The 12423-nt window shown below is 57.3% G+C and overlaps 1 protein-coding gene across 5 annotated transcripts in view; it reads right to left on the bottom strand.

Moving 5' to 3' along the window:
• DLGAP4 (DLG associated protein 4) overlaps positions 1 to 12423 on the bottom strand; it is a 125120-nt gene that overhangs the window by 31898 nt on the left and 80799 nt on the right. Inside the window, exon 1 of one of the 5 annotated variants that reach the window (XM_058422673.1) lies at positions 6895 to 6933. The exons of 2 other annotated variants lie outside the window; for them this stretch is intronic. Coding sequence is in view for 1 of the 3 variants with exons in the window: in XM_040079763.2 (XP_039935697.1) it covers positions 6660 to 6690 (31 nt within the window). In the remaining 2 variants the exon portion in view is untranslated. Of the gene's footprint in view, positions 1 to 6659; positions 6793 to 6894; positions 6934 to 12423 lie in introns of those variants that run through there. 2 more of the 5 variants (XM_040079763.2, XM_040079764.2) reach the window with 2 other exon arrangements.

Here is a 12423-nt window from a genome sequence, read left to right as displayed (position 1 = left end):
GAATGAATGAGGTTGGAAAAGACCCCCGAGACTGAATCCAGCCTGTGACTGAACAGCACCTTGTCAACTAAACCATGGCTGAGGCCACATTCAGTCTTTCCTTAAAACACCTCCAGGGATGGTGCCTTCACCACTGCCCTGGGCAGCCCATTCCAGTGCTTGACTGCCCCTACTGTGAAGAAATTCCTCCTAATGTCCAACTTGAACGTTCCTTCGTGCAGCTGAAGACTGAGCCCTCTCCTCCTGTCCCTGCTCCCTGGGAGCAGAGGCTGATCCCTCCCCCTGCCTCCTTCTGTCAGGGAGTTGTGCAGAGCCAGAAGGTGCCCCCGAGCCTCCTTTTCTCCAGGCTGAGCCCACCCAGCTGCTCCTGGTGCCCCATTCCCTTCCCAGGACAACGGGAGTGACAGGCCAGGCCCGTGTCCCTGCACACTGACAGAACACAGGGCACTCTCGGAGCGGGAGTCGGAGCTCGCCCAGCACAGGCCGGCCGGGCACGGGGGCTGTGCGGCTCTCCGGGCCCCGCCACCGCCGGCAGCCCCGCACAGGAGCGGCCCGGCCCGGCCGGCGCTCACCTCGCCCTACGGCCCTGCTGCAAAGCGCGGCGGCCGCAAAGCGCGCCCGGGGCCGGGCAGGCAGCGTCCGGGGCCCCCCCGTCCTGCAGCGCCCGGGGCCGGGCCCAGCACCGGGACCCCCCCGCCCTGCAGCGCCCGGGGCCGGGCAGGCAGCGCCCGGGGCCCCCCCGCCCTGCAGCGCCCGGGGCCGGGCCCAGCACCGGGACCCCCCCGCCCTGCAGCGCCCGGGGCCGGGCCCAGCACCGGGACCCCCCCCGCCCTGCAGCGCCCGGGGCCGGGCAGGCAGCGCCCGGGGCCGGGCCCAGCACCGGGACCCCCCCCGCCCTGCAGCGCCCGGGGCAGTCCCGCCGCCGCTGCCGGAGCAGCACACTCCCTGTCCCGTTTGTGGGCTCCTGGGAAATCCACGCTGAGCACGTCTCGCAAGCAAGCGCTGGGTATCTCCCAGTTCCGGCCCACGGCTCCCGCTGTCACAGAATCACTGAATCGCTTCGGCCAGAAAACACCTCCGAGACCACAGAGTCCAATCTGCGTCCTATCCTCACCTTGTCAGCAGCCCAGAGCACTGAATGTCACCTCCAGTCCTTCCCTGGACACGTCCAGGAAAGGGGACTCCATCTCCCTGGACAGCCCTTCCAGTGCTTGACCACCCTTTCCATGAAGAAACTCCTGATGTCCAACCTAAACAGCTTAAGGACAATGTCCTCTCATCCTGTTTCTTGCCTGAAAGCAGAGGCTGGTCCTCAGTTGCTGCCCTGCTGCCTTAAGGATGCTGCTCAAGACATTCTCCCTTTTATCTCTTAATGCTACACATTTCATGTACTACAAACAGGAATTAAAGCATCACACAGATGCACACCCAAAACGCAGGGATCCTTCTGGCTGGGGCCCACAAGGGCGCCCGTGGGTCTGAGGAAACAAGTGACTGTCAGAGCAGCGTGTTCACCAAACCCTCACACGGCTGCGACAGCTGACAGGGAGCAGCTTTCACAGCAGCAGCCACCCAGGCACAGCAACAGCAGCCACAGCTCCATCCAGGCCTTTTGTCTGCCTTTCCCAAAGCCCTGATTCCACCAGTCAGGCTGGTTGAGTGTTTGACTCATGACAACAACTCCTGGGAGGGAGCAGGGCTTGGAGGGCTGCTCTGGCAGTGTCCCCTCAGCACCCGGGTACTCTGCAGCACTCATCTCCAGCAGGGCCCTCAATGGAGCAGTGATAAAAGTTAATGTGTGGCCCCACATCACTGGTAGTGCAATGGTGAGGAGATTGCAGGGTGACAGCAACGCTGACACTGAACCTGTGCCAAGCACAAAGGCCAACAGCAGCAGCACCATGGCCAAGGTGACAGGCTGCTGGTGAGCAGGGCTCTGCTTCCCAGCATCGAGGATTCCCTGTTCAAGGCCTGGTGCTTGGCATGCTGCAAACCTAAGCATCACTGAAACCCAATACTTTGGAAATCAAGTAGCTGCTTTGTCCAGAACCAGGAGCTCAGGCAGTGAAAGCACTGTCCAACACTCTTGTACTTCCAAGGGATCAGACTAAACACCAGTTCAGGCACTGGGAGAAGTTCTCCGGCACCATTCCACCAGTACCCATCTCCCTAAAACCACCCTCTCCCCTGTAAAGTTCCAGCCCAGGCTGCACAAGGCTGGGCAAATACAGCAGTCCTGTACTACCAGGAAGCTTGGTGTGCTCAGAGCAGCAGGGCTGCGAGGCCAGAATTCCCAGTCTGGGCCTGCTGCTGGAGCAGCAGCTCAGACTGGCAGCTGCTCAACAGAGTGCACCAAAGCCTAAAAGAGTTCCTGCACAGAAATGTTGTAACTCGGGACCCCACGTTTTGGGCACGGTGAGGGACTGAAAAGTCTCAGGGTTCCAACAAGGGAAAGGAGGGTTCCCAACAAAACAGCCACTGCAGTGACCGGAGAGCCCTGCATAGCGTGCCAGCCCATGACCTGTCCTGCCCACGCTGTTCTTCACAGAGCAGCACCAACCAGGCTGGCAGCCAAGCGCAGACACGGCTCCTAACGAGGGCCTTCACGAGGGTCCAGGCACTCCCTTGGGGGCAATTCCACAGCAGCCTTTGGGACACTTTCTCTGGCTGGCTTATGTGTAAGGCCTAAGAGGGATGCAGCATCCATGCTGTAACTTCCCAATTTTAACTTCCAATTCAATGAAACTGTAGATATGACCACTCTGGGTAGAAAGTTTAGGCTTGGAGATCCCTCCCGCACACAGAAAATGCCTGGCTGGGCCCTGTTCAGGTAGATCTCAGCCACTCCCAGAATAGAAACAAAACAAGACAAATAATACTTAGAAGTTTGACTAATCTTATGAAAACAACTTGTAATAAAAATTCCCTTTTATGAACTCTTAAATAGCTTTCAGCTTTCATCAAACATCACCTTGCACCATGACAGCACACCAGCAGAAAGGCATAAGCAGCTTCTGATCTCCACTTTAATTCCAGCTCTGACAGACCTGCACCACAGGTAAGAATTTACCACTGAAACATTCACCACTCAAGTTTCTTGGTCAAACTTCAAACTGGAGAAACAAAACAGCAGCTAAAGCTTTGATCTCTTGGAACTAGGTTCAGAAAAGATCACTGCAGTGAAACCTGGATGTCTTAACGAAGAGTACTAAATGGGATACACAAAATTGACTATCAACACATCCTTGATGTAAATACTAGTGCTAAGGTTTAAAGCTTTCGCACATTCACTGTTTCCTTTGTGAGCAGCACTGTCTGATGCACTAAGCAACAGCCTGGCTCAGGTGAGGCCCCTTAGAGACTGGTTTCATGTTCTCGGTGCTCCCAGAGAAACTGACAAACTTCACCCCCCGAGACTCTGCAGAGCAGTGGGGATAACCCAGTTCCTGCGTGCACTGTGTGCTCAGGTGATGCTGCAGCACCTGTGTGGGCATCAAGCACCCTGCCTGTGTCCCCAAAGGTGCATGTGCCTCTCTGCCTCTACTGGCCATTCACAGTGCAAGACTAAGATCAGCACCAAGGAGGGAAGGAGGGGAGAATCAGAACTCAGCTGTCTTCCTAGATGTACAGAAATTGGGGAAGACACCTGGCAGTCCGTAACTCACAGCCCTGTCCTCTACAGAAATCAAGCAGTCTCCAGTCCTGGGAGACCATTATCTCCCCCAGCAATGCTTGTCACCTCCTGTGACATCAGACTAGCAGCCCACATTGAGCTATGTAAACACTGGCACTTCCCTACCTAATGCTGCCCACTTAATTAGAGACCAGACTCACATGGGCAGATGGATCTGAGCACTTACCTCACTGTTTTCAGTGAAAATCACAAATGCTTTTGCATTCACCAGCCAGACCCTGAAGTGCACAAGTGAAGCTCAGGGCTGAGGCCCAGCTCAGGACTTTTGGGGCTGTTGTTTCCTCTTGCTTCTCCAGGGGACAGAAGGTTAGTACTTAATGCACCGATCTGCACCAAAGGGCCAGCAATTAATTAATTCTGCAAGACAAATTGAAGTGGACAGAATTTCTAAATGTTTTCTCCTCTCCTAAACTGGCCCATCTGCAAAGAGTTTAACTTTTGCCTGCTTAAAGGCAGCTTATGTCAAACCCTGGCGTCATTCAGCACCCTACTTCTTCTCTCCAGGTGGCAGACCAGGGAAAGAAGCTCATTTTACCACGAGCTCTTCTGGAGAGACTCGAATTCACCATTCCCAACTCCAGTCCCCACAGAACTTTATCCGACAGCCTGAACTCTAATCGCCTTTCACAGCAAACAGCAATCATACTTAGCACCACTCCCCTCCCTTTTAAATCTGCTCTGATAGAAAACACACTGACAACTTTTCACTGCAGAAATTAAAGTGGATTTTTCTTGAACAAGGCCACCCGCCTGCACAGCCTTAATCCTTCCAACTCACATATGTCCCTGTAACTTGCACTGCTCTGAATCCAATTATGCCTCCTCAATCCATTAAAAAATATCTGAGGCTGTTGTGCAGGTTGCACAGAACAAGAGTTATCAGCTGAAGAGGCTAAACCAAGCCCTGCTGCACTGTGGTTCTGCAGGCTTCCCGCTCGAGGTGTGCGTTTGAAGTGGGTTATGAGAAAAAGTACCACAGTGACTTTCACACAGTCCAGACACTAGTTCACTCTAGACCATCCCCCAGTCTGGGCTCAAACAGCAAGAAAATCCATACAGGAGACAAGAACTGACACAGCTATTTGTAAATGCCTGGCCATCATTAGTTACCCATTAAAAGCTTTTCAAGTTCTCTTGCTCTGGCAGCACACTCACAGCTGGGAACGCGCTCACGGAGCAGAAGGTCTCCCATGCATCAGGCTGGAGCAGCAGAATAACCTTGAGCTGAGCTGTCAGAAGTGTCCACGAATCCAAACTGCACACACAGGTCAAGCATGCGACTATCCAATGACTGACACACAGAGCTGTGAGCAAAACAAGCTGACAATGTGTGCTGGGACACCGGCTACATTTCCACACAGGTACCTGTGGGACTCCCAGCACACTGTGCTTTGCCAGATCCCATTGGATTCAACAGACAAACAACCCACATTTCACAGAAACCGAGTCCTTCCATTACCACCTTTGTTGCCCAGGGTCTCCTTGTCCTTTCCAGGCTGGCACAGAGCACAGCAGTTACACTCCAGCACTTCCAGGGCCACACTACAGATCCTGGGGCCCTCAGCTGCCCCCCAAAGTCACGCTGCCACGATAGAAGTGGGACAGACGTAGCAAGATAGATGCAAAAATAGCATGTGGCAGTTCGCCATTTGCACCCTAAAGATGAGTTTTTAGGTTTTCCACGCCTGCCAACAACAGACAAATTCTGCAGATAACTCTCCTCCAAATATCTGGGAACAGACACACATCAGTGCTTATTGGAAAGGCAAACAGACTGAATTTCATCAATAGTTACACTTTTCTCCACGCCTTCAAGAACATGTAACTTCATAGCACCAAATGCCTGGTGGAAGAGCAATTACCAGCAAAGTAATTTGGACCCTCTGGAGTCAAGTCTGCCAACTTACACAACTTGGCAATCTGGCTTGTTATCATCCCACATGATTGGAATTTATTTTAGGATTCAATGCCACATGCTGTGGGGTTTTTTCTTTCCTCCCTTTTCTTCTTTTCCTCCCCCAGGTGACAAGCTACAGCCTAGGATTCAGAAGTCCTAATTCCATTCCCATCTCAAAGACATTTCCTGCACGCTCTGCGGTCAAGGTCTTTGCAGAATTAGTAATATCAGTCCTACCAACAGCATCCTGCAAACAATCCTCCCTTTTGAGCCTCTCAATTAAGACTGGAGTAGAAATTAAGAGCTACATTTACTGACTGCTCACATCAACAGTAACATCCCCACTCTCCTGCAAGGTACACCAAAGCCGGGTTGCACCTGCGGTTAAATCCCGAGGGATTCAGCCTCAACTCCTGCACAGGGCAGGCGGCTCGAGCCTGGGCTGCCACACCAGGTACCTTCAGCCAGGACCTGTTCTCCCAGGCTAAAAAAAGAGACTTTTCAGAGCCTGGTCTGGCCAGGAGGTGCCAGCTCGCTGCGCTGCGAAATGTCAGCCTTCAGCTCCGTGCCTCGCCCAGACAATTCCTTTTTCTTCTCCAGGGGAGGAAGAATCCGAACGCCTCTCCAAAGAAAGGGCCCGTGTTCCCCAGCGAGGAACGCATTTAGTGAAGCGCCGCTTCCCTCCCCGCGGCACCCAGGGACTCCCTAACGGGCTGAAGCACCGGGCCGGGCACCGGCCTGACCCCGCGCGGCCCCTACGGGACGGGCACAGCGGGGCTGGCACGGGGGCAGCGCCCACCCCCGCCCGGGCCCGGCTCCCCGCGGCGCAGGCGGCATGCGGGGGAGGAGGAGGATGGAGCGGCCCCCACACCCCAACCCAGCCCGGAGCCGAGCGGGGCGGCCCCGGCGCTCCCACGGAGGCCCGAGACGCGCGTGGGAAGCGGAAGGGGCGGCGGGCCCGGCAAGCGGCGGAGCAGCGGCAGCAGCGAGGGAGGGAGGGAGGGGGCGGCACCCCCGCCCGCAGCCATGCAGGGCCCGGCTCGGCCCCCCGCTCGCGCGGTCACTCACATTGCCTGAGGAGCTCCAGACACAAAGCCATGGGAGACACAAAGAGGGGCGGAGGGGATCGGAGAGACGGGGGGGGCGCGGGGCGAGGGCGCTCGGCCCGGCCTGGGTCCCGCGGAGGGGAGGAAGAGGAGGGCGAGCCGCCGGCGGGGCCGCTCGCGGTCCGGGGCCGCTCCGGCTGCTCGTGCGGCCGCCGCTGGAGAAGGGAGGAGACGCGCGGAGCCGCCGCCGCACTCACCGCGCCCGCCCGCCGCTCCGGCCGCGCGCCCGGGCGGGGCCGCGCATTAAACGGCAGCCCCGCCCCGGGACCGCCCCGCGCCCGGGCACCGGCCCCGCCCCGAGCCCCGCCCCGCCGCGCTCCCACGGCCGCGCGCGTCCCTCCGCCCCGGCCGACACGCGGCGGTGGCGCTCGGCGCGGCCGGCGCCCTCGGGACCCGCGGCAGTGCCGAGAGAGGACGCGGGCGGCGGCGGCCGCTGCCTCACCGCCGCTGCCGCGGGGGAAGCCGAGCGCCGCTGAACAAAGCGGGCGCCGCTCCCACCCCACGCGGGAGGTTTGTCTCCTTGTCGCGGCAGCCGCGGTCACATCTTCCACAGCGCGACCGCGGTCTCACCCACGCGCAAACGTGGGTTCGGCTGAAAGAGCCCACCCGTTTCCCCCCGCTCCGGTGCGGTGGGACCCCCGTGGGCGGTGGGTGCAGGGGCGCGGCGCTGCCGCCACGCACCTCCTGCAGCATCGCCGAGAGCAACCCTCCGTTGCAGAGGGAAACATGGAAAAGGAACAAGTGGGACGAGGAGGTTTCCCTTGTGGTGTTTTCTCCATTCCCAGATTTGCTGGTGGAGTCCTGCCCCGCTGGGCACGGGGAGAGGGAGCGGAGCTTCAGCAGATGCGGGCAGCGTGTTGGGTCTTTGTGCCTCCCCTGGGGCTCCCAGAGCAGGGTTGATGGAGGATAGAGGGGCAGAGGGGAGCAGGCTGGCACAGCGTGCGTGCTGCGGCAAGAACCTGTTGGGCAGAGCCAGCCGGATCTGCACCCTGGGCACAGCCACGCTGGGTGCTGCAGGAGCATCCACCTCTGTCCCTCAGATCCTGCACCAACACACAGAGCTGAGCACAAGGCTCTCCTCGACCGGGGCTGGGGACAGCTCTGCGAGGCCAGAGTCACTGTGTGTGGTGTCTGACCGAGGGGCAGCAGGTGCCTGCCAGCCCAGCATGGTGTGGGCACTGGTGGGGCTCGGCCCTGGGCAGGGCCGTGGCTGTGCAAACTGCGGTGCTGCCGTGTGGCCCCTGCCAGCAGAACGTGTGCTGCCCCGGCCCCTGGCTGCTACCATCACTCCTGGATGCTGTGATTTATTGGTGACTTGCTGGGCTCCCAGCACTCGGAGAAGGGCTGGTCTGCAGCAAGGAGCGATCAAAGCACCATGAGAATCAGTGCACTGAGCTCAAGTGCTGCCAGCTCCGCAGGCAGGACTGAGCTGCCGCCGCCCTCAGCATTCAGCGACCGAATCGCTGCGGATTTGCTGCTTCTGCTCTTGGAAGCAGCAGCACAATGGGGCTGGAGGTGGATTTGGTCACAGAGTCAGCCCTGAGCCTTGGGAACCTCAGCCTAGGGCCTCTGCACTCCACTGTCTACCAAGGAAAAAAAGGCAACTTGTTTTCAGTTCAGGGTCTCCCAGACAGCTCTGAACTGCCACTCTCTTCCCGAAACCTCAGAAATAGCCAGGTCATGGCTCAGTAGATGGAAAAGATAATGGGTGCGCTTGAAGGAGAAGAAAAGCAACCCAAACCAAGACATACACAAAGAAACACAAAGAAACCCTCATTTGCTTGCACTGTCTGACATCCCCACCCTACCCTGCTCTCCTGGCACGTGTCTGTCTCAGGCTGTGTTGGTTGCTATGGGGCTGCCCCAGTGATGGCACAAGCCCTGTGGCCATGGGGAGCCGCAGAGGGGCTGAGCATCATCAACAGTGGGGACACAAAGGGGCATCTGTGACTGTCTGGTGTCAGAACAGCTCTGTGCTCACCCGGGTGACAAGGATGGCCACCAGGCCCCTTGGCCTGAGGAGAGACCTCAGGTGTCTGTGTACCCAGCACACTGCCCTCCCGCCAGGGAGGGCACTGCCCTCTCCTCATGGGCAGAGCACAGCACCGTGCATGGGCTCCTGGTGCTGCTCTCCCAGAGGCTCTGAGTGAGCTGAGGCACCCCTTGGTGCCTTGGCTTCTCCTCTCCCACAAGGACAGCACCAACTCTCTTTCCTGCTATCAAAGCTGATAAAAGCAAGCAACAAGAAGGACTTGTCATTCTGACCATATCAGCAAAGGGAAATGCTGGCTTTGTTTCTACTCCTTTGTAGATGGTCCCTGCTGGGAGAAGGCAGGCTTGGCCAGGACCTTGGAGCTGTGCTCACCTCCCCTGTGTCTGTTTGTGCCAGCACAGCATCACATAGTGTGGCTGCACCTCCCCCTTTCCCAGGGACCTGGGCATTTCTGTGGGCTCAAATCCATTGCAGCTGGATTTGCCTGCCAGACACGTGCCGGGGGCAGGCAGCAAGCTCACAGCCTGGGTGCTGCCTGTGCGAACGCTGAAATCTGGCAGCAAAGAGCACCAGGCACATAAAGACAGAGATGGTTTGGGTTTGGGGGTGGAGCCGAGAGCAGGGCTGTGGCCATGGCACCGCTTCCTGAGGAAAAGGGAGCGCTGGCTGGGCACAGGGCGGTGGTGGAGTTTCCATAATAACAAGGGAAAGATCAGAGGTGAAAAATGGACTGGCAAATATGGACAGAAACAGCTGTCATGAATTTCTTTTTGTCTCACAGACACATGAATACATCACAGAACGTGTGTACGTGCCCTTTTTTCCACTGCAAACACTGATGGAGCATGCAACAGAAATCTTTCCCTGGCACACACATACACACACATGCTCTCCCTCTAATCCCTTTCCTGCTTGTATGTCAGAGAAAGCTATTTCTGGAACGTGAAATCTAGGTCAAAAAGAAGGAGAAAATCTGAAGGGAATGATAACAGTCCCTCCCAAAGGCCATGTGGGGTCAGCTCAGGCTGATGGGATTAGCAAGGGGCCACAGTGGTGCTTCACTCCTGGCTGAGCGATGGCTCCTGGCCTGGTGTGAGCTCCCTGTGCCTTCCCATTGCTGCTGCTTCCCCACACAGGAGAGAAGGCCATGACAGCCGAGAGGAGTGAAACAGCAATTGCCTGCCTACACATACACCAGGATCACAGCACACAGAGGAGGAGAAGGAGGAGGAAGATACACGACTTTCTCAGAAGCCACACGGCTTTCTCAGAAGCTGTGGAAACTCGTCCCACAGTGAGCCAGCCCTTGGGGAGTGGGCCAGCACAATGAGGGGTGCAGGCACTTTGTCCTTCCTCCTAAGCACAGCCCTGCTGCCCTGTAAGAGCATCAGTGCCAGGGGACTGGGCTGGCATGTGCCTTCTCCCAGGGCAGGGGAGGGTCCCCAGCACAGCCATGGGCCTGGAAGCTGGCTCTCTAATTTAGTCATAAACAGGGAGACAAAAGCAAAGAAGACAGGAAGCAGGTGGGAGACAGAGGGCAGCTGTTCTGTCCCAACTTTTGGGAGTATCTCTCGCAGGTAGTGCTCTCCTGCCCAGCCTGGGCTTGGCAAAGTTCTGGTATACGGATCGGCACAAGATGCATGAAGCCCTGGCCTCCCTGTAAGAGATCTGGACAGTATAAGGAGCTGGACACCTGAGCGTTTTGGGAACAGGCTGCTGGATCCCAGGGCAGGATGTTCTGAACAAGGGACGTGTTACCAGATGGCACAAGGAGGACTGGGAAGAGCTCGAGTAGGACTGCCTTGATGTGAGCTTTCCCTGCTGCATTTGCTTGCTCACCTCTGCTTTCCCGTTTCCCCTGGACATCAAATATTTCACTCTGCATTGCAAACAGTCTATTAAACAAGCAATTCCCAGAGCTGCCTCTAATAAGCAGGAGACGGGGCTGGGGAGCCCTTTGTGGTGCTCGGAGCCGGCGCGGCTGTCACCACACGCCTGGCAATTAGAGGAATAGGTTCCACTGGGGCTTTTGAGTCTCCGGCTGTGCAAGGCACAAAGGTTTGTTTAAGGCTGATCAAGGGCAGCTCATCATCTGTCTCACTGGCTGTCAAATGGGAGCTAATTGCCTTGTAATGTGCCGGTGACACAGGCATTAGTGGGAGGAACTGGCGTGGCAGGGGTGTGACAGCTGTCAGGGCTCTCCCCCGTGCTCCCCACACACCCCCGCACAGAGCTCGCTGCCCCTCCTCCTGCCCTCTGACAGTGCCTGAATCCCTCTGCTTTAGCATCCAATCCCCCCATGGCCCTCAAGGAACAAGAAGCCTGTGTTGGCCCCAGAACTGCTGCTGTTGGTGCCTCTTTAGTGCCTCTACACAGAGAAAAGCATGGTGGTGCTGGTGCACGGATGCTGGGCTGGTGCACGGATGTTGGATGAAGAAAGGCATCCCCGGGATGTGTCTGGGTGAGGGGTCTTAATGGTGTCATCCCAGACTCCTGCATGGAGCAGAGGCCATAAGTGTCCATTACACCTGCAAGTGACAGTGCACCCACTTCTCCCTGTGTGTCCAGACTGATGCCACCAAGTTGCCACCTGCTGCTCGGGGGGGCCCCTCTCCTACACCACCAGCCACTCAGAGCCTCAGGGATGCACAGAAAAGGCCCCGGGGGTGCTGTTTGACAGCAGCTGAACATGAGCCAGGTGTGCCCAGCTGGGCAAGAGGACAATGACACCTGGCCTGTACCAGCCAAGGTGTGGCAGCAGGACCAGGGCAGTGGTCCCTGGTAAGGTACCTGAAGTGCTGTGTCCATTTCTGGGCCCCTTATGACAAGAAAGACATTGAGGAGCTGGAGCATGTCCAGCGAATGAAACCGATCTGGGGAAGGGGCTGGAGCACCAGGAACAGCTGAGGGGCTCAGCCTGCAGAAAAGGAGGCTCAGGGGGGACCTCACTCTCTACAACCACATGAAAGGAGGGTGCAGCCAGATGGGGATCAGGCTCCTTTCCCAGGTAACAAGTGACAGGATGAGAGGAAATGGCTTCAAGTTGCACCAGGGGAGGTTTATATTGGATGTTAGGGAAAACTCTTCATGGAAAGGGCACTCAGGCACTTGCACAGGCTGCCCAGGGCAGGTGGAGTCACCATTCCTGGGAAGTGTTCAAAAAACTCATGGATGTGGCACTTGTGGACATGGGCTAGTGGTGGCCTTGGCAGTGCTGGGTTAACAGTTGGACTCAACGATCCTAGAGGGCTTTTCCAACTAAAATAATCCCATGATTTGCAGGGGAACTGAGCCCAGATGGCTGAGTAGAGGTGTGAGTGCTGTCCAGATGTGTCTCCTGCTTCCCACATCCTGTGCATGCACAACCACAGATGCTCCTCTCTGCTCCTCAACCCCCCACCAAAACTCTTTCCCTCCCCAAGCCCCAGCAGCCAACGTGAAGGGCTGGGGGATGCTCTGGGAACCCGCAGAACTGTGCTGGGTCATGTCAGAGAGAGGTGGCACCCAGGCATTTTGGAAGCCCCTTCTGTGCTGTGCCTGCTGCTGTTGCCTGGTGTCAGCCTGGACTTGTGGCAATACTGAGCTGAGCAGTGCTGAGCCAGCAAGGAGAGGGCTGTGGGAGAGGGGAAGCCAAGTGGGAGGAGTGTGGGACAGAAGAGGGTGACAGAGGCAGAGAGGGTGGCAGGAAGGAGGGACAGGGCTGAGCAAACAGCCCATCCCTCCCAGGGGATGT

This window comes from Hirundo rustica, chromosome 16 (assembly GCF_015227805.2).
Source record: "Hirundo rustica isolate bHirRus1 chromosome 16, bHirRus1.pri.v3, whole genome shotgun sequence".
NCBI classification, from domain to species: Eukaryota; Metazoa; Chordata; class Aves; order Passeriformes; family Hirundinidae; genus Hirundo; species Hirundo rustica.
This window is presented reverse-complemented; position numbering and strand designations above follow the sequence as displayed.